Source organism: Notothenia coriiceps, unplaced genomic scaffold (assembly GCF_000735185.1).
Source record: "Notothenia coriiceps isolate Sejong01 unplaced genomic scaffold, NC01 NC01_scaffold00015620, whole genome shotgun sequence".
NCBI classification, from domain to species: Eukaryota; Metazoa; Chordata; class Actinopteri; order Perciformes; family Nototheniidae; genus Notothenia; species Notothenia coriiceps.
Genome location: NW_011348321.1, coordinates 52273 through 70544, shown reverse-complemented (window position 1 = coordinate 70544; position 18272 = coordinate 52273). Strand labels below are relative to the sequence as shown.

General features: G+C 38.4%; 4 protein-coding genes across 4 annotated transcripts in view; 2 read left to right on the top strand and 2 right to left on the bottom strand.

Moving 5' to 3' along the window:
- fzr1a (fizzy/cell division cycle 20 related 1a) overlaps positions 1-4538 on the bottom strand; it is a 12447-nt gene extending 7909 nt beyond the window's left edge. Inside the window, exons 1-3 of the mRNA XM_010775253.1 lie at positions 4518-4538; positions 2227-2355; positions 1976-2039 (exon numbers count right to left, since the gene is read on the bottom strand). Coding sequence (XP_010773555.1) covers positions 1976-2039; positions 2227-2355; positions 4518-4538 — 214 coding nt within the window. The remainder of the gene's footprint in view (positions 1-1975; positions 2040-2226; positions 2356-4517) is intronic.
- Positions 4539-7254: 2716 nt separating this feature from the next.
- Positions 7255-8702, top strand: LOC104948976 (general transcription factor IIF subunit 1). The gene is made up of 5 exons (XM_010775226.1): positions 7255-7337; positions 7432-7507; positions 7610-7744; positions 7823-7923; positions 8041-8702. The coding sequence occupies exons 1-5, from the start codon at positions 7311-7313 to the stop codon at positions 8407-8409; spliced, it is 708 nt and encodes a 235-aa protein (XP_010773528.1). The 5' UTR covers positions 7255-7310; the 3' UTR covers positions 8410-8702.
- Positions 8703-8917: 215 nt separating this feature from the next.
- On the bottom strand, positions 8918-12107 carry sf3a2 (splicing factor 3a, subunit 2). Its single transcript, XM_010775227.1, has 8 exons — positions 12009-12107; positions 10963-11252; positions 10799-10845; positions 10567-10676; positions 10398-10447; positions 9634-9774; positions 9489-9557; positions 8918-9395 (listed from the first exon to the last, which is right to left on the bottom strand). Exons 2-8 carry the CDS (start codon positions 11158-11160, stop codon positions 9135-9137), a joined length of 876 nt encoding a protein of 291 aa, XP_010773529.1. The 5' UTR covers positions 11161-11252; positions 12009-12107; the 3' UTR covers positions 8918-9134.
- An 891-nt stretch (positions 12108-12998) lies between these two features.
- Positions 12999-17137, top strand: plekhj1 (pleckstrin homology domain containing, family J member 1). Its single transcript, XM_010775228.1, has 6 exons — positions 12999-13385; positions 13565-13632; positions 13718-13784; positions 14459-14549; positions 15046-15109; positions 15867-17137. The coding sequence occupies exons 1-6, from the start codon at positions 13292-13294 to the stop codon at positions 15957-15959; spliced, it is 477 nt and encodes a 158-aa protein (XP_010773530.1). The 5' UTR covers positions 12999-13291; the 3' UTR covers positions 15960-17137.
- The last annotated feature ends 1135 nt before the right edge of the window (positions 17138-18272 follow it).

Sequence of the window (18272 nt, the reverse complement as noted above, 5' to 3'; positions counted from 1 at the left end):
GTGTGCCTTGGCAGCTCCCTCTGCAATTTTATAGCACGCTCTCACATCTCTATAGATCAGGGACAATTCTTCACAAAGCTTTGTTTCCCTTATCTCCAGTTTCCATGAGCCTGTCGAGGTTTAGTAAACAAGAGAAGGTCAAATTATCAACTTTGACTGGAGCAGGCAGATACCTGAAGGAATAGGCTGAAAAAGGGTCCGACTCACACCAGATGTACACTGTTTGTGAAAAGCGGTATCAAATCTTTTCTTTGCAGAACAAACTATACTGAAATGCAGATTTTTTCAGAGCACAGAACAATTGACAGATAATTAATCTGTAGCAATTTTGATGATCAGTAGTAGTTAGAGCAGAGTTCCCGTTAGCCGGTAATTACCGGACTATGACCGGTAAAATATGCTGAAGACGGGCAAATCTAAATCTCTCCGGTCAAAGTGACGGACAAAATAATTTCCCCTTAGCGCAATACCGCATCAGTTGCGCCACTTATGTGACAGACAAAAGAGTATGTGACAGACAATAATAGTCAATTCTAATGTCTAACACGTAATGTGGAGAAAGAGATGTCCTGTATGGGTTGATTGTGCGTTGATCTGTTGGTAATGCCTCGGGGTTCCGGTGGGCATGTAAACAAATGCATAATGCTGCGTTATACTTTGTGGCCTCACCCAGTTGCATAGCGACGCTTATTGTTTAGGTGTCTTTTAATAAACAGGTAGTCCTATCATTAGCTAGAACTAGCTGGATCTGATCGAAATGGACATAAACGCGAGTGAAGTCTAATCTGACGGGAGAGAGATCAGCTGCTGCTGACGAGTCGACACGCAGCTCTGCATGATCACATGCAGCGGTGAGCAGAACAAAACACACACACTTCAGGTTAGAACATCATACGTAGCTATTTTAATAACCTCTCAAACTACCGTAACTAGTTATAGATATGTTTAGTTTTACTGTCGGGTCACTCATTACTGATCTGCGAGCTGCATGATACTGACGGGCTGTCAGGAGGAGAGAGCGCTCCGTTTATTATTCCTGTGTTATTGTAAGTTACTGTACACTTTTGAAAAATGTAGTTAATCTACTATAATTAGTTTGTTTAATATCGAATCATATCAATTTGTTTTAAAGCTCAATAAATAACAAAGAAGACCTTTGACCGGCACTTTTCAAATGTTGTCCGGAAGATTTCAACTTTAACGGACATGTTGACCGGCGAAAAAATATTCTAACGGGAACTCTGGGCTTGAGTAATATTTGTAAGTAACAATGGCAAAAACAAAATCAATATTTGTATAGGATTTCTAATTCTTCTTATACTATTATAGTAAATTGAATATGCTTGGGCTTTGGAATGTTGTACAAAACAATAAATGTTAGTTTAAGGCCCTTATCATTTGTATTAAGTGGCTGCGGCAGTGAAACAATACACACACAAAAATACACCATAAAAAGGTGAAACTTGTTTTGGAGAACAGTCAACAAACCTTATATTGTACTTTAAATCTATTGCATTATTATTATGATTCAGAAACGGGTTTATTGCCAGGTAGTTTCACAAGTACGAGGAATTTGACTTGATGTCGTGGTGCATACATAAAATATAAAACTTTATACATGTTTTTAACTAGGAAGATTATAATGCTTCCTAACAGGGGAGGATATTGCCTAATAATTATCTCATCTCTTGCAGTTACGAGTTCATGAGGAAGAACCTGATATTCTATCCTAACTGGCAAAGTCTCAGCAGCATCTACTCATTTAAAAAAAATTACTACTACGAATACTACTAGTTTGGGTCAGTTGTTAAGTCTATGTAAACTTTGAACAAAGAAAAGCAGAATATTTCATGATGAGGAACTATTATCAAAAGTAGTAAATAATTGCAAATAAAATACTGCAAGTGCAACATAATCTGTTATTATATAAATATGTCCCATGGCTTGTTTCTGGATATAAAGGTGGAGTGATTACCTTTGTTGCTGTCTGTTGTGCCATCTTTGGTTTTTCTGTTTTGATTGTGCGACTTTTCAATTTCCTACATCAGAAATTGGAATAGATAAACAATCACTCAAAGCCAAGAAAATCAATAGTAAAACGTTACAGAAAATGTGGTTTCTTAAAAGCTACAATCAACACTTGTTCTTTGTTGTGTGTTCTGTTAAGAGCCACTGTTCTTTTGGTAGAAAAGACAGTGACTCCTGGTTGTATGTCAGCAGACTCACATTGATGCGGTGGAAGTTGACACTCCAGTTGGCTCCAGCCCGGGAGGGAATGAAGCGATCGCCATGCTTGCTGGGGGAGGACAGGGGGGAGCTGGTGGGTGTCAGAGCTCGCACTGCTCCTACTGCTTTCTACACAAGATGGGAGAGGAGAAAGCATTTTCTGACTGGAGGCCAAACAACACAGGCCTTTGACTGTAATGGGAACACTTTGCAACAAAGCAGGCAGATCATCGCGCTGGCAGATGGGGCATTTGTCTGAGGTGTTAACAACAGGAGGCATCATTCACAAAACCCAGTCATTTGGCCGGGGAGGTCTTGTTTTCACTCAACACTCGTGACATCGTCAAAAGAAAGAGACTGGGCTGTTAAACAGTTTATTCTTCCGACACATGGAGGGTAACAACCTCTCCGCCCCCATCTTAAAGGTCCCATGTCATGCTTTTCCGGTTATTACCCGTCCCCTTGTGTGTTATGAAGGTTTTTATGCATGTAAACGGTCTGCAGAGTCAAAACCCTCAAAGTACACCCTGCAGCGAGTAAAACTCTAACACAGAAAATACCTCCCCAAAACGCCTTGTTGGAGATACGTCACTGTCCATTGATTCTTCCGGGTACCGCATGATGTCATGTGTTACCCGGAACCAAATGGACCAATCCGTTGAGCCGTTACGTTACGTCCGCAGAGCCGTTACGTTAAGCCCCCCCTGATTGGTCCAAATTGACCAATCCACGGACTTCCTCACACACACACACTCAGTGCATGCAGCTCTGCTGATCTCTCCTCCCTGGCTGCAGGCTGATAACAGACAGTTGGGATCGCGGCGAAATTCTCTCTGCAGACCCATTCTCACAGCGTTTATCAACCTTTTTCTTACTCAATATCAAGCCACACTTATTAGACCCTCCAGAAAAACACGATTCTGCGATAGCAGAATTTACCGCATAATCAGCAAAATGGCGCAGATTTTTAAAAGGCCGCATATTTATCAAAAGGCCGCATAATCCCCGCATTTTTCCACACAAAGTTGAGAAGAAAAGTGAAAACCCTGCATGTTTAATCGCATAATCAAGGATTTTAGCCCGCATAATCAAGGATTTTAGTCCGCATAATCAAGGATCTTTGCCCGCGTTTTTCTGGAGGGTCTAACTTATTGTTTTTACTTCGGCTGTGACTTTGTGTGTGCTCAGGATGAGTTTGGCTGTGTTTTGCTGTGTATCGCTAAACAAGCAAACCACACCTCCACGGAGCTCAGCGCGATTCACAACGTCCCAACCAATCAGAGCACACTGTGCTCACAGGGAGGGTGGGGGCTGGAGCTATTGGAGCTACAACGAGCCGTTAANCCCCCCCCCACTCATTTCTAACCACTAACACTCAGCCGTGACAAACAATCCTCTCCCTCGCTACGTATTCGAGTGGTAATTATTAAAAGTATTCCAGGTTGTGATCCTGTATTATGTGAAGGAGGGCCCCCCAGTGAGGAGGGGGGGGGGCGATGTGTTTACAAAGCACATGGTATAGCACAAGCAAAACGAATTTTAGTGCAATCTTATCTGCCAAATGCTGAGAAGAAGGAATTTGTGGCGGGAAAATCAGGGAAAGAATAGAGGAGGGGTACGAAACATACGCACTCTTTAAGAGGGAGCAATGACGTTTTGATCGTTTGGCTTTTTGATCGTTTTAACCAACTTTAGATTAGAGAATCAGCTCCTAAATCTTCTTTTTGTAATAAACGCTGCTATGTTTTTATTATTTATTGTTAAAGAATACAGGTTAGCCATCAGCCAAACACTGTTAGCTCTTGATTTGACTCTAAATTGTTCATAATATGTTCATATAAATGAATTTACAGTAAGAAAGACAAGGAATACAATTAATATAAAGAGAGAAAAATAATAAAATAAATAAAAATAATTCAGAATCAGGTTTATTGCCGGGTACGTTTACACTCTCGTTAATCGCTGAAATGTAATCAAATTTGGAGTTCCTTAAACATTTAAAACACAGACTTGTTTATTTACACAAACCTCAAACTGCATCGGAAAACATTAATAATTTAGGTGCCATCTCCAGATCTTGCGTATTAAATTTTGGTTGCCGGGCAACGAGTCTGTTTACAATATAGTTTGTTTTTTACGGCTTGTTTATTGTGTGTTTACGTCCTAATGTATACATTTTAAACAGGCAGTCCACAAGGACCAAGATGTCTTTTTCAAGACTTGTGCACAGGAAATCAAATAATATATAATATTAGGGAAAAAGTCGAATTAAAAATCTTGAGAGAATGTACCTTTTTGTAACTCATTCCCATTGTGATTAGCATTGTATTGAACACCCAGTGATCGAATTGTATAATAACATGACATGCACAATATAGAAATATCCACAAAGAGAAATATGGGATAACGTTTATCTTGTTTTATTTCTGGTAAAGCGATTAAAAAGCCAATCTCTCATAAAGTCAGTGTGATCCCTAAAACCTTAATCATTGTGACATACAGTACAGTAGTTCCCTTATTGTGCAATAGCTGAAAAGTTCACAATGTTTTTGGGGAAACCAGCGCCACCAGCTTTTGTTGAATCTCATTCATCTTCCATATCACAGCATTGAACAACAAAGCGAGCGAGTTTACGCCATTGGTATTATTTTTTTACCACTCATGACATTTCAGGCAGTGACAGTGTGCTGTAGGTATTGGTCTTTATATATAAACGCTTCCACACGTTAACCACACGCCGGAGTCGCCCTCACAAAGCTTTGTCATCCTGAGCCGGGGTCAAAGGTCACGCCTTCATACGACCCCCGCTCACTTTGTGAACGCAGACTATAAATACTAAGTGTAAGAGACTTGCAACAGTAATATATTATCTATTCTCTTTTCAGTATAGGTTTGGCTAATCCTCCGTATGAGCTGATTGGACTGTAGTGTTTTTATATAACGTGGTTTTTCGTTTGAAAATGTGCTGCAGTGAGTTGTTCACTTTGGTTTCTTTTTTTGGGGTTTTTTCTACTCCAGGCTGTAGTCGAGGTACACGAAAAAACTATTAAACGCAAATCAGAAAAGCATTTCCTACCGGATACTGCTTTTAATCTATTCTCGAGCCTTAAAATCCCTAAAAAAAAAACAGGATTAAAACATCATTTTATGCTAGATTTGTGCACTTCTTAATACTACATTCTTTTAAATGTTCCTATCCAGAAGTGATAGATTTATTAATGTATTGTTTGGCAATTAAGCATTTGGGGTTTTCTTGAACCATGAGACACAATTGCCTCTTTATAAATATCCTACTGTTTCTATTTATATAATTTAAGATATAGTTTCTATTTGTCCTTTTATGATAATCTGGGCAATTGTGAGAAGCAAGTCCTTCTAAAAAGCTTAATTATACATAAATATAAGCACTTAAACTCAAAAACAGCTAAATAACTACAGTAAAATGTGTAGTTACTTCCTGCCTCACATTGAAAGATATTGGCAGGGAAATTGCTGTTAAAAGTTTGGCACAATTTTAACCTGAAACGATGGATATCTTTTGACCTTTAAGGCACCAAATAGAAAAGTAGCTAAACCAATCAGAGGTGTCCAACATGAATCCAGACACTGTTTTGGCAGCATATGGTCGGTGGGATCGAGGCTTTTTTCCGGGTTTGATTTAGTAAAGAAGTTAATATTTGTTGTTGTGTATATAAATACATGCTCGTTACAGAACGGCTCGCTGTCGAAGAACTCAAACTGGCTTAAAAACTGGACATTTGATGGACGTGTTGTTGATGGTGGTTCTCCCTGATTGTTTGGTCAAGTATTTATGGGTATTATTATTCAAGCGTAAAAGCACATGGGCCAAATTGACCCAAGATGTGAAGCAAGAGTCATGGATACAACTTCCTCTCCCCGAGCAATGAAGCACTTATTGGTCTCTTTATATCCTTAAAATAAAAAGCTATGACTGAAAAACCTCTCTACGCCACAGAGCGTATTTAATTGGAAATACCTGCCAACCAAATCAGTCTAAACTTTGCCCGAGTTTTTAAATCAACCTCTCGTATCTATGGCTACTGGCTTGTGGGAATACTTCATTATGTGTTGAAAATGTGAGAAATGAAATCATGTTGAATAGACCTTTTGGCGAAGCAGCCTGGAAAGTAAAAAAAAAATCCATTTGGGGTAATATAACATAGACAATGGAACTAAATAAAACTGTGTATTGCACACTAAAACCAACTGTAAGCAAGTATGCATGTAACTATAGACAATAAATGGTGAACACAACTGTTATCCTGTCTTTTTTCAACAATTAATGACATTTCTTTGTTTTGATTTTGTATTTTAGGGTTGATTTGCCATACAAATGAATTATGTATTTTCTCGCTAGTGTTGAACAATCATCGTTGTAATCCACACAAACTGTGATGGCAATAATATACAACAAAGGTTTTGAAACTACGCACAAATGTGGACATAGTTGAGATGATTTTCTTTCAAATGTATTGCGATACTGAGCATTTGAATGAGAAGCAAAATTACCGTTTTGGTGACTATCAGTCGCAGTTGTTAAAAGAAAATACTAGGGATTATATATTTGTCACAACTTGAATAAAAAAAAAAAAAAAAAAAAAAAAAAAAAAAAAAAAAAGGCCAACACATTATCATTGTACACATACAGTGTGCCAAGTAACAGTGATCAGCAAACCTGCATAGTTTAAATTAACACGGTCCCTATAAATAGATAATACAAGTCCTAAGTGGTAATTACAGTCAAACATGCACATATTTAGCTGCTTAGGATCAACCTAATACAACATAACATAACATTATTTTAATATAGTCATTGTGAGTGTTGGTAGGTTGATGTACACACACCTCGCATCTCTTAGTTTTATTAACCTGTCATGTCCGTCTGTAATCAAATATAACGTTGGCAGAGTAGAGTTGCATTTTATGTAAATAAGACATTAGTGAAATCAAACACGTCAGCCAAGCAGAATATATGTACATACAACAGCTTGAGTTAATGCTTGTTTATTGTTCAGGATTTATGATATCCCCCATCAGTAAATCTTCATCTGTCTGTTGCAGAAATGTACGCTTCGAGGAAAATCAGAGAGGTGAGATAGAAAACAACCAACATGGATCATTTTTGACTGTGTTCACATCCCTATACATATTTTCTTCTAAGCTATACATGTTGTTTTTTGACAGGAAATGGCTCCATTTCCACAACAACCAAGATCAGAACCCAAGATTTTACCAAGGGAACCCAGCGTCACCAGAACAAGTGAGTCATTTCCATCGAACTCCTTAACCTCCATCAGATTTCAGTGTTTTCTTTTCTCGATTTCAATAACATCACCCAATCCTTTTCCTTCATTTCCTTCAGCATCTTTACACAAACCCTTGTCCGTCCAAAACTTGACACATATTGAAGCCCCCTGGGAGAATGTCACCCTCAACCGCTGTCTGTTTGTGGTCATTTCCATCCTGGTGCTCACCTCTGGCTTTCATAGGCTTCATGGCAAGTAAACTGGAAGTAGCACCACAGTAACAACATGACATGCCTGCTGTGACTGAGTGGTCTCTTTTGAAAAAACAGAAACTCTACGTGGTAAGAGGACAGCAGAGGAGGAAGAGGAAGAAGTTGGTGTGATAGTGAGACGTTCAGGCTCATTACGACATAGAGGACAGCCACCCGAGGTAAAGACAGGATTCACCTATGTGACAAGTTTATCATCCAACCTCAAAATAAACAGCTGTCTTGTCTGTCTTGTCTTGCTGTATTGTGTCAACCACTTGCGTTTCCCTACCCTCTAGCCCGAGACAACTCTTTGGGAAGTCATGTTTTGGTGGCTGCCAGACCTAGACGATGAAGAGGATGAGGAGGAAGATGAAGACGATGATGGACTTGTCAAAAAAGGAAAGTCAAAGAAAGGAACATCAAGAGGTCTTAGAAACAAGCCACTGCCAGACAAAAAACTCATGAAGCCAAAAGAAGGGAAATTAAAGGACAGGAGAGCTAAGAAAGACAGGGTCGAAGAAATAAAAGATATGAAGACAATAGATGAAAAGGAGGAACCTGAAAAAACAGCAGATGAGGAAGATGAGGAGGAAGAAAATGAGGAGGTAAAGGCTGAGAAGACTAAAAAGCTGCAGGAAAAGAAGAAAAAGACTCAAAAAGGATGAGTTCATTTTCTACTCTTCCAATTTCCTCTTTTAAATATGCTTCTACTTACTCATAAGTATTGCTTCCAGATAAATGACTTCAATGTCAATATGGTAGATTTTGGCTGCTTTGCTAGACAGATGTGATTTTGTGTAGTGACATTTTTGTTTTATTCAAATTTCTGACTGCTTTATTTAAACCTGTGATCGTTTTGAGGCCTTTAGAGGTGAAAAATCTACATCTTTATTAAATTGCTTATCAATCGCACCAGCTCAGTTTACTGTCAATACAATTAAAATAAAAGTTTACCCACAAGGCTTGTTATTTCATCAAGAGCTGCTTCAAAAATATTTGTTCCCCGTAAAGTCAAGCTTCTTTCCTTATCAGCCTCTTCATGCCTTAATATGTCTGCACTGCTTCTATTTTCATGTGCTATAATCCATTCGCACATTCCCGGGACAGGTCAATTAACCTTAGTGTGTTAGTGTGTGCGTTATGTCTTTGGAAAAACACAGATTCCAATGCAAATGTTTTTTCACCAAAGAATTTAATTACAAAAAACAGAATGTTCAAAGGTGAGCTATTCTCAATCATAGCTCCACGTCCAGAAAGTGAGCATTTATACAAAACAGTGGGGTCATACGGGCTGCCCTACACATTTACATAAATCAAACAAATGTATAAAAATCGACTAGATGTAGACTTTCAACGTCATTGAAAGCAATCACGATCTGCTGGTAGGGAATCAATTATTAGACATGAGGCTCTCAGGAGGAGGCGGCCTCATTGGCATGGGGGGCATGGGCATCTGATGGGGCATATGGGGGTTACCGGGGGCACCAGGTGGGAGAGGGGGCATCCCTCCTGGCGGGGGAGGGGGCATATTATCGTTTGGCTGGCGATGTCCACTCATGAGAGGAGGAGGACGCTTCACACCAACAGGAGGTGGGGGTCCGCTGGACTGGGAAATAGCTTTCTCCATTTTGAAGTGGAACTGTAGGAAGAACTGGGAGGAAAAATAACACAGACAGGTTAAACACATATTTTCTCATTCCTGAAATAAAACATAGTGGTAATAAATGTTAAACAGCTTCAGTACCTGTTTAGTTTCTCTGTTCCAGTGGGTCCAGAAGCGGTTTTCTGCTTTATCAATTTCTCTACTCGGGACCTGAAAGAGCAAAGATCGTGTTGTTATGTCTAAGAAAAAAACTACAGAGGAAAATTAAAGTGCAGTTAAAGCTCACCTTAAATGCAATGGTCTCGTAGGGTTCAGCAGCCAGAAGCAGGTACTGCCAACGGCGATCAGGGGGCTCGATGCGCTGCTCGTAAGCAGACATAAAACGATGCCTGGGTCCGATTCCTTCAGCGATCTCTGGGTAGTCAATCTGATGAACAGAGGAGTAAAAAACAGGTAACTTACAGACTTGTTTTTGAAAGTAAATAATCAGCCAGTGAAAAAAATGTGTTTAAACACAGGGCGATGTCTTAATTTGGTCAACAGGACCAAATTTGTCTGCTCGTCTGTTTTTAGGTTTGAACCAGACTGTATACGATAACAGGCCAAATACATCCACAATATCTGTCCTACTGTACCAGAGAGTTCTTTCAGATTGAGAAAATGTTCGTTTAAAAGAAGTACAGTATGTAGCCAGCCTTGGGAGAGAGAATCAAAAACCTAGAAAATATCTATTTACGGCTATTTCATCAGAAGTAGGATGTAAGCCAATGCATTTCCTGTAACTTTCTTATAAGCCAACTTTTGTTTTTCCAGTACAAGTCATTTTGATGTGAGGCTGCAGCAGTAGGAAGTGTTTGGTTTGCATTAAGGACCTGATACAGCAATGTTTCCAGGTAAGTAGCCACAGACTAGACTTGGTAAAAGAGGAAATAAATAAATATTGCAATATCTGTGGGCCATAGGCTAATTCACCAATGTGTAACCGCATTAGGTGACAAATAATAACTTAATATTAACTCGTTTTTTTTATTCCATCCAAAAGACACTAACCTGGAAAAGTAGGGACTGCTGTCCGGTCTCCGAGTCCCTCTGTTTGGTTACTATAAAGAAAAGAAAGACATTGATTGGATAATAAAATGTAATACATTTGCAGGTAAACCCTGGTCAGTACAAGACAAAATAATCACTGCACTGACTCATAACAACTCAGCTCGCTTACCTTTGTATCCCGGTCGACCAATTTTGACAAACTTCTTGACCTCAACTTTCACTTTGGCAGGAGCTGGCTGGGCAGGAGCTTCTTTTGCCTCTTTGGCTGCTCTCCGGGCCCTGAAACAAAGAAAATATATAATTTTTTAACTGTAGAAAAATGATGTGGGTTGTTGCGTGAATTGTTGCGGTACAATTAATTGGTCACCAAGAACGCTAAACAAATGGCGTGTTGCACTTACAAGTTGGTCTGATGTTTCTTTCCTTGTGTGTGAGCCAAGTAGCTGCCCTGTAAAGTAGAGAAGAGCGATTTGTCAAACAGGATACTCCGATAACAGGAAATGCATTATTAAGTTAGGGTAACTTCTAGCACCATACAGGAAAGTATCATTGTCTGCCTCCTCACCTCATTGTTATGAAGAGTCAAGCAAAGTTTGCACTCGTATGACCCTAAATGATTTTTCATAAAGTAGGGGTCTTTATTGATGTCAATAGTCTCCAGGGCCAGCTGGCGTAACCGCTCTCGTCTGTCCCGGTTACTTTCAGAGGAGGAGGCCACCCCACCGCTCCCCGTCTTCCCTCCAGCTCGATGCTGGAAATCCATCTTTGCAAGGTAATGGGCTCAATCACTCAGAAACCCACAGGCGTTGCCCAGCTGACACTGGACAGGCACTCAGAGAAGATGTTGCTGATTATCTGAAGAAAGATAAAGCAAACAATGTCAGTGAAACTATAAATATAGAATAGTGTTAACTGTTATTACCGTACCATGTGTTACTGGATTGTAGTGTAAAACAGTGCCATGTATGGAGTTATCACTTAGGAGTAAGCAATACAAGACTACTGACTTGGCTCTATGATATATACTGTATTAAGTGCATTGCTCTAGTCTAGATACTAGTTCAGGTCTCCTTTGCATGTAAACGGTTTGAGGAGTACTGCAGTAAGTTCCCCCACAATTTCAAAAGGAATGTTGTAAACAAACACTTCCGGAACCAAGACTTTCTAGAACTAGTTTGGTACACATTTCATGTAGTTAAAAAACAATACAATGACTGGCTGCGCTACTTTATGCTAACTTCCCTTGTAAGTGATCGGTCTTACTAATGGGCAACAACACACTTATTTAGACAAATATTCGTTATTGACCAGATAAAATACATAGCAGAAAAGAGGGGAATTTTTTTTATCATGCTAGAAAACAAATGACAAAAACTACGAACTGTAGTTAGCTGCAGTTTGTTATAATATGGTAGCGCTCGCACGACAATGCTAAGCTAACAGCTATTCATTGAGAGATTTCAACACATTTCAACATATGATCGAAGACCCCCCCACCTAAAAAGGAGCTATCTCTGTATATGTATTTATACATTGATAATTTATATGTAAAACTAAAGAATACACATGTAAAGGATAGTGTAAACAGTTTACTTTGTTCAAAACACTCACCGACAGCACAACGTAAGGATCATGCCCCTGTAAATCAGCATTGCGCATGCTCAGGTGGTTTCCCTCTTCACCGGTTGGAAAACAACTTCAGGTGCATTACTGCCCCCTGCTGTTCTGGAGTATTCCTACATGTGGCACATTTCAGAATCATCTTTATATCTGCAAAGTAACTATAGCTGGCAAATAAAACGTGTTGAAGTAAAACTTAAATGTGCTTTTTCTCTGAAATGTATTGGATTAGCACACTATGAAAATACTCAAATACAAGTACCTCAAACTTGTTATTGAGTGTACTGGTGATACTGGTGTAAATGTACTGAAGAAATCTTTCACCAGAGAAAAGTACATCCCATACTACCATGTCACCAGTGGTGTAAAGTAACTAAGTACACTTAATTGAGTATTGTACTCAAGTACAATTTTTAGGGACTTCTATTTTACTTGAGCAACTCAATTATTTGCTACTTTGTACTTCTACCCCACTTCAATTTAAAGGTAAAAAGTTTACTTTTACTAAGCTTTATTTATACCTTTAGTTACTTTGCAGATTTTGATTAATGGTGTTAAATATACTCAACATTTAGAAAATACTTGAGTCACACCTGGAGTAAATCACAAGCTACCTTGCACTATAAAGTAATTAACATTAGCTGCACATTTACCAGCTTTGACACATTAATACATAAATAATTACAATCAAACTATATAATATGATTCTGTAAATTGTCCGATCTGCAAATGACTAGGCCCTACTTTTACTTTTGGTAGGCTACTTTAAGTATATTTGTTGATGCTTCTGTATTTGTACTTGAGTATTATTTTGAATGCAGGACTTTCACTTACTATACTCGTTAAAGTATTCCTACTATCTGAAAATTCTACTTAACTTAATTAAAGTTATGAGTAATTCTTAGTTCTTCCACATCTGCATGTCACTACAAGTTGTAATTTACATGGCTTGTAAACGCACTGTTTACCTAGTTGGTTCCTCACCGACTTCCGTACTATTACCAGTGAGGCGTTTCTGGCTGCCACCGAGTGTCCGGTGTGAAACATGGAGGAGAAGTCCGACTCTTGACCACAGCAATGACAAAACACACACATTCTCATTTCGAGGACAGAAGATTGCGAGGCAGTATCATTTAACGGACGCCTCAGACAACGCTGCCTCGACTTATTTGGTATTTTATCTCGCTCCCTTGCTGGGCTGTCGGTGGGCATGGCTCGGTCGTAGCGAAAGTCTCCTCTTCTTTAACCCGTGTTTTACTGCGTCAGTGGCCGTGATGCGTTTCAACGAGAAGGAGCTGGTGTCTCTGAGCCGACAGCCCTCAGAGATGGCAGCCGAGCTGGGGATGCGAGGACCCAAGAAAGGAGACGGTAACACGGTTTATTACACACCGATTCAGCTCCTTTCAAACCTACTTCCGTTTTATTTAATCTGCACAGCAGGCTGTTCATGTTAGCATAATGGCCTGAAAACATTAAGATCAGCAACCACCAGGGATATGTTTTGGTCGTGTCATTCATCAGCTGTCAATCCTTTTTTTGTAATACAGTTGTAAAGAAGAGGCTGGTGAAACTCGTCGTGAACTTCCTCTTCTACTTTCGGACTGATGAGGAAGAGGTCAGTAGCACACTGCATTCAACATGCATCACATGTTTTACCTGCTCTACCTAGTGACTAATGTGAAACCATTATTTGTTGTCAGCCAATTGGAGCTTTGCTGCTGGAGCAGTGTCGGGTGGAAAGGGAGGACAGCCAGAGCTTCTCTATTGGTGAGTTTCCCCTTCTACATTCACATGATTCGCCTTTCCTTTCACTTTCTCGCTTTGTTGACTTTCAAATCCAGTCTAATACCTAGGTTTTAGAAATGGATAAACACTTTTCTTCAAAGCACATAAGCATGTTGTTTCAAAAAATATTTTACTAAGATTTTACTTTAGAAATAAGTATTTTTTTCATTTTTTAGTGTTTTTGACCTGTCATCGATTATGGCCAGGTGTTGTACATTTGTGCCTGACTGCTCATCGTCATAATTAATGTGTAAAATGCGGCTCTACATTTAATTACAAAATGTGGATCTCTTACTCGTTTTTATATTCAAAAGTGAATTGGCCTGATTCTTAATATATCAGTTTTTATGTAAAATGTCCAAACTGTCTTGCTGCAAAACATTTGGCCAGGTCTCTATTGTTTAAGATATATTTGATCTCAGTCGCACAAACCTGGTGTAATAAAGTCTAAATTAAAATTAAAAAGTCGGTGGAAATGAGCAGGCCGGTTTTTTATTCCGTATTAACACTGCTTTGTAGATGTCACTGATCAGGAATAAAGACATGTATCAACCATAGACTGTATCAACGTCCATTCCTTAAGACTTAATACTTTGTTGCAGTTTGAGTATTTGTATTATCTATTCGTGACTCCTTTTATGTGTTTCTCTTTGTAGCATTTCTGGATGAAGCAGAGAGAAAATATCTTTTTGAGTGTGACTCAGAAGAACAGTGTGGGGAGTGGGTCGACTCCATCGTGAAGGCCAGGTGGGTCTGACTCCTTCTCCTCTTATTACAGACACAACAGACCACAACACCATGAAATACACATGTTGGTCGGCCTGGCAGCGCCTGACAGAAAATGAATATATTACATTTTTGATTGAAGTAAAATATGAATATGTTTTTGGGGGGTTTAAGGCATCACCTTAGGCTCTGATGACTTGTCAATTGTCAGCGTTTTGAATTTAGATTTTTTTTTTAAAGACAGAATCATGTTTTAAGGAAAAAAATATGAAATCCAAATGATGATGATAACTACAACACTATGGTGACATGAATTAACATTGTAGCTACAGTTTTCTCTACATCTGAAAATGGAAAAATGTTCAGCTTGGCAGACCGCAATGTGCTGTGTGATGCTATTTGAACGCCTTTAGTCATAAACACACACTTGGGTTGAATGTGTTTTACTAGGAATAGGATCATGCTCCCTAACAGGGGAAGATTTTGCCTAATACATTTGTCATCTCATCTCTTACAGTTACGAGTTCATGAGGAAGAACCTGATATTCTATCGAACTGAAATCCACAGGCTAACTGGCAAGGTAAGAGCCGTCTCAGCAGCATCTTGAAGCGTTAAATGCCACACAGATGGCACTTATATCCAACAGTGTCGTAGTAGAAAGGATTTAAGTATGAAGTATATTTGCGCAATACTTGCCTCGTTAAACGAGAATCATTTAAATCCCGGCTGCATTTAAAATGTGAAAAATGTGTGTGTGAAAATGTTTTACAAATTAGCTTTTGCTGATTTTTTTTATTTTTTATGGTCAAATTAATTAAAATGTACATCTCTGTATTTATTGTTACATTTTGTCTGAAAAAGTTAGAAGAGCAATGTTAAAGCCTGATGATTCCTTACACCAAAAATAATAACCCCAGTCACCTTCAAACAGTGAGGCGTACTGTACATACGGCTCGTTGATTAACCATTAAGATATTTGTATCGTGACTGAAAGTCGGATCAGGGCATCGGAAAAATGTAATACTTTAGAAAAAAACTAAAAAGCAATATGACTTTTTAGAAACAAGTTATGTGTCAATCAGGATGATCTGGAGACATTGAAAATAGTTTATAGCAAAGTTTGTCCTAAAAACATGGTAGTTTTGCTTCGCAAATGTAGTTTGTTGGTGCAGTTAAGACTGAGCCACTAAATAAAGTCAACTGAACTACACTGTATCCTGTTGGAGGCTTACACTAACAATTACAAGAAATCTCTAAACGATTATTTTTACTGTCTTACTCTTAACCTTTATATATATACAGTCTATGGACTTAACTCACATTCTCCTTTCTCACAGGATCCCTTGGAGCAGTACGGTATATCAGATGAAACTCGCTTCCAGGTCAACAATGGACTGCAACTCACGCCTAGAGATACCTGTTCCCTGTAAACCATCAACCTGTCCATATGTACTTTATTTTAAATTTCAGTCTGCCCTTCCATTCCAACTTGTACTACTCACTGGCTTGAAGAACATGGTATTACCATAAGCTCAGATGCTTTTTAGATCTTCACTGCAATGAATGTTTTAAGTAGTGGCCTAGACTTACAGCAACGTCCTTATGTGCAGATGTTATAGCAGAATATCTGAGGCCATTTAAAGTAATGAAGTGATAATGCTGATTATTTCTTTTATATCAATCATTACAGGTAGCGGGGCTGCAGAGAATTTGACACTGTCTTATCTATGGTTTATGGGATTTTACATGCATATTTTTGTATCATTTTTTGAATTTTCCTTGGTTTATTTGTTAGCTATAAAAAAAAACATATTTTATACTGTGTTTTCTACTAGACATACTTTCAGATAATGTGATTTTGAGTGTCTAATTTTACATGTGCTGTACATTTCTTTCAGGAGTGTTCCGATGAGCACCGCTGGGATTTAAAATAATTGAACCAGACCTTTAGAATAATGTTAATCAACCTAATATACGCTGTTTGAAGAAGCTTATGATTATAAGATACAGTGCCCAATTGAGAAAACCTTCTGCAGTATTGCCTGAGTAATTTCAGCTGCAAGGGCCTTTGATCTGCTGAGTTGAGCCAACCATTTGACTATTTTTTATCAGATAAATGGTTTAGCTATCCCTAATTGTATTTGTCTTCTAGCCTTTTTAGACTACCAGTAATTAGTTAAAAAAACTATACTTTTGCACATATTACTTTACTGGGTGTTGAGGGTTGTTTTATAATAAGAATTTCAAAAAGTTACTTGAACCTACTGTACTTATTCTTTGAAACTTTGAATCAGATTCCTTTAGATATGCTGTTGGGCCAGACTGCGTGATTTTTCAACATCACAACAACTTTGTCATTGGAGCTACATCAAAGTTTCAGCTAATGATGAGGTGACGTTTGTCTCTCGTCCAAATGTAACTATCTTACAACTTGTATAAAAAATTGTCAGAAGTCTACCCTTAAAGAGGATAATGTCATTGAATGTGTCTTTATTTTAAACCTTTGTACATTGAATGTGTTATGTCTATTTGTACTTCCTTTTCAATTCTTTTTGTTTCACTTGCACCTCTCTTTTTTTTTTAAACTAATAAATCCATTTGAAATATACTATGAATCAATACAGTGTGTCACTGTTAACTAGAAACAATTTGTCAACACCAAAATGTAATAAAAGTGTATTTAATCATGGTCAATCTAACAATAGTATTCAGCAGGTGTCCATAAAGTGAAAATGACAAGTCTCCTTCAAGAAGACACACATATACAGTACCAACACTGTTTCAAATGTAATGAAAAGCACAGGCTTTATCATGAATGTATCACTGCTGGTTTGACAAGACCTGCATATTGTTAAATCAATAAATAGTTAACATGTAGGCCTATTGCTTGAACTTAAAAAGCAATGGATAAAAAGACAATGGATTATGCAAATATATGTTTAGAGCCATGAAGAAATGACTGATAAGGAGCTTTATTATAAATGCGTCTTCTGTTTTTTATTGTTTCTCTTCTGCTGAAGATGTGGTAATGTGACACGTTTCCTTAGCAACGCAAATGTGTGATTCAAAAAATAGCTACGTCACATTTTTTCCCGTGATGCTTAGCGAGGCCAAATTGAACGCTCGGCAAAAGAAAACAATTGTATTTTGCAGGCTCTGTTTTAAAGAGTTAAACACATAAAAACTACACATTTCAACTGGATTTAACACTGCTAAGAAAAACAACTCAACCGCGGGTAACGGGAAGCGTTCATCGGGGCTCGGTAGGTTACAAAAGTGGACTGTGAACGAACAATGTTGCTAATGCATTAGCCGGACAGCTAGCTTAGCGTTTTAACGTTACTTCAGCCAGCTGGGCTAGCATTAGCATAAGTCTGTATGTTTGATCGTTTCATTTACATTGTTTAAATAATATTAGGGTCATGATTACAGATCAGCGTTAACTGCCGTGACTGTGTTTTTTGCGACTCGAAACCAGGAATCAAATACTTCAGTGTTGAAGGTTTTACAGCTAACTAATGGTATATGTTGCTAACGTTAGTGTTCACAAAGATAATGTAAGTGTTATGAGCAGAGGACTGAACCCACCCGCAGCTGTTCACATGCACTGTTACTATAATATGTCTTTAGCTAGTTTAAGAATATTCTAGAATAGATTTTATTAATCGTGTCGATGTATGTTCCATGCCATATCATTATCTCAAGGAATACTCACTCTAGGCTGTTACATGTGTTTTTACAGT

What these genes read in the sequence shown, in the direction of transcription:
- sf3a2 (XM_010775227.1), bottom strand. Translation starts at nt 11,160, where the DNA reads ATGGATTTCCAGCATCGAGCTGGAGGGAAGACGGGGAGCGGTGGGGTG. An exon ending in TGACTCTTCATAACAATGAG is followed by an intron (nt 10,846 to 10,962) that starts GTGAGGAGGCAG and finishes TCTACTTTACAG; the next exon opens with GGCAGCTACTTGGCTCACAC. An exon ending in AAGAAACATCAGACCAACTT is followed by an intron (nt 10,677 to 10,798) that starts GTAAGTGCAACA and finishes TCTTTGTTTCAG; the next exon opens with GGCCCGGAGAGCAGCCAAAG.
- LOC104948976 (XM_010775226.1), top strand. Translation starts at nt 7,311, where the DNA reads ATGTACGCTTCGAGGAAAATCAGAGAG. An exon ending in ACCCAGCGTCACCAGAACAA is followed by an intron (nt 7,508 to 7,609) that starts GTGAGTCATTTC and finishes CATTTCCTTCAG; the next exon opens with CATCTTTACACAAACCCTTG. An exon ending in TGGCTTTCATAGGCTTCATG is followed by an intron (nt 7,745 to 7,822) that starts GCAAGTAAACTG and finishes TTGAAAAAACAG; the next exon opens with AAACTCTACGTGGTAAGAGG.
- plekhj1 (XM_010775228.1), top strand. Translation starts at nt 13,292, where the DNA reads ATGCGTTTCAACGAGAAGGAGCTGGTGTCTCTGAGCCGACAGCCCTCA. An exon ending in CAGCCAGAGCTTCTCTATTG is followed by an intron (nt 13,785 to 14,458) that starts GTGAGTTTCCCC and finishes TTCTCTTTGTAG; the next exon opens with CATTTCTGGATGAAGCAGAG. An exon ending in TCCACAGGCTAACTGGCAAG is followed by an intron (nt 15,110 to 15,866) that starts GTAAGAGCCGTC and finishes CCTTTCTCACAG; the next exon opens with GATCCCTTGGAGCAGTACGG.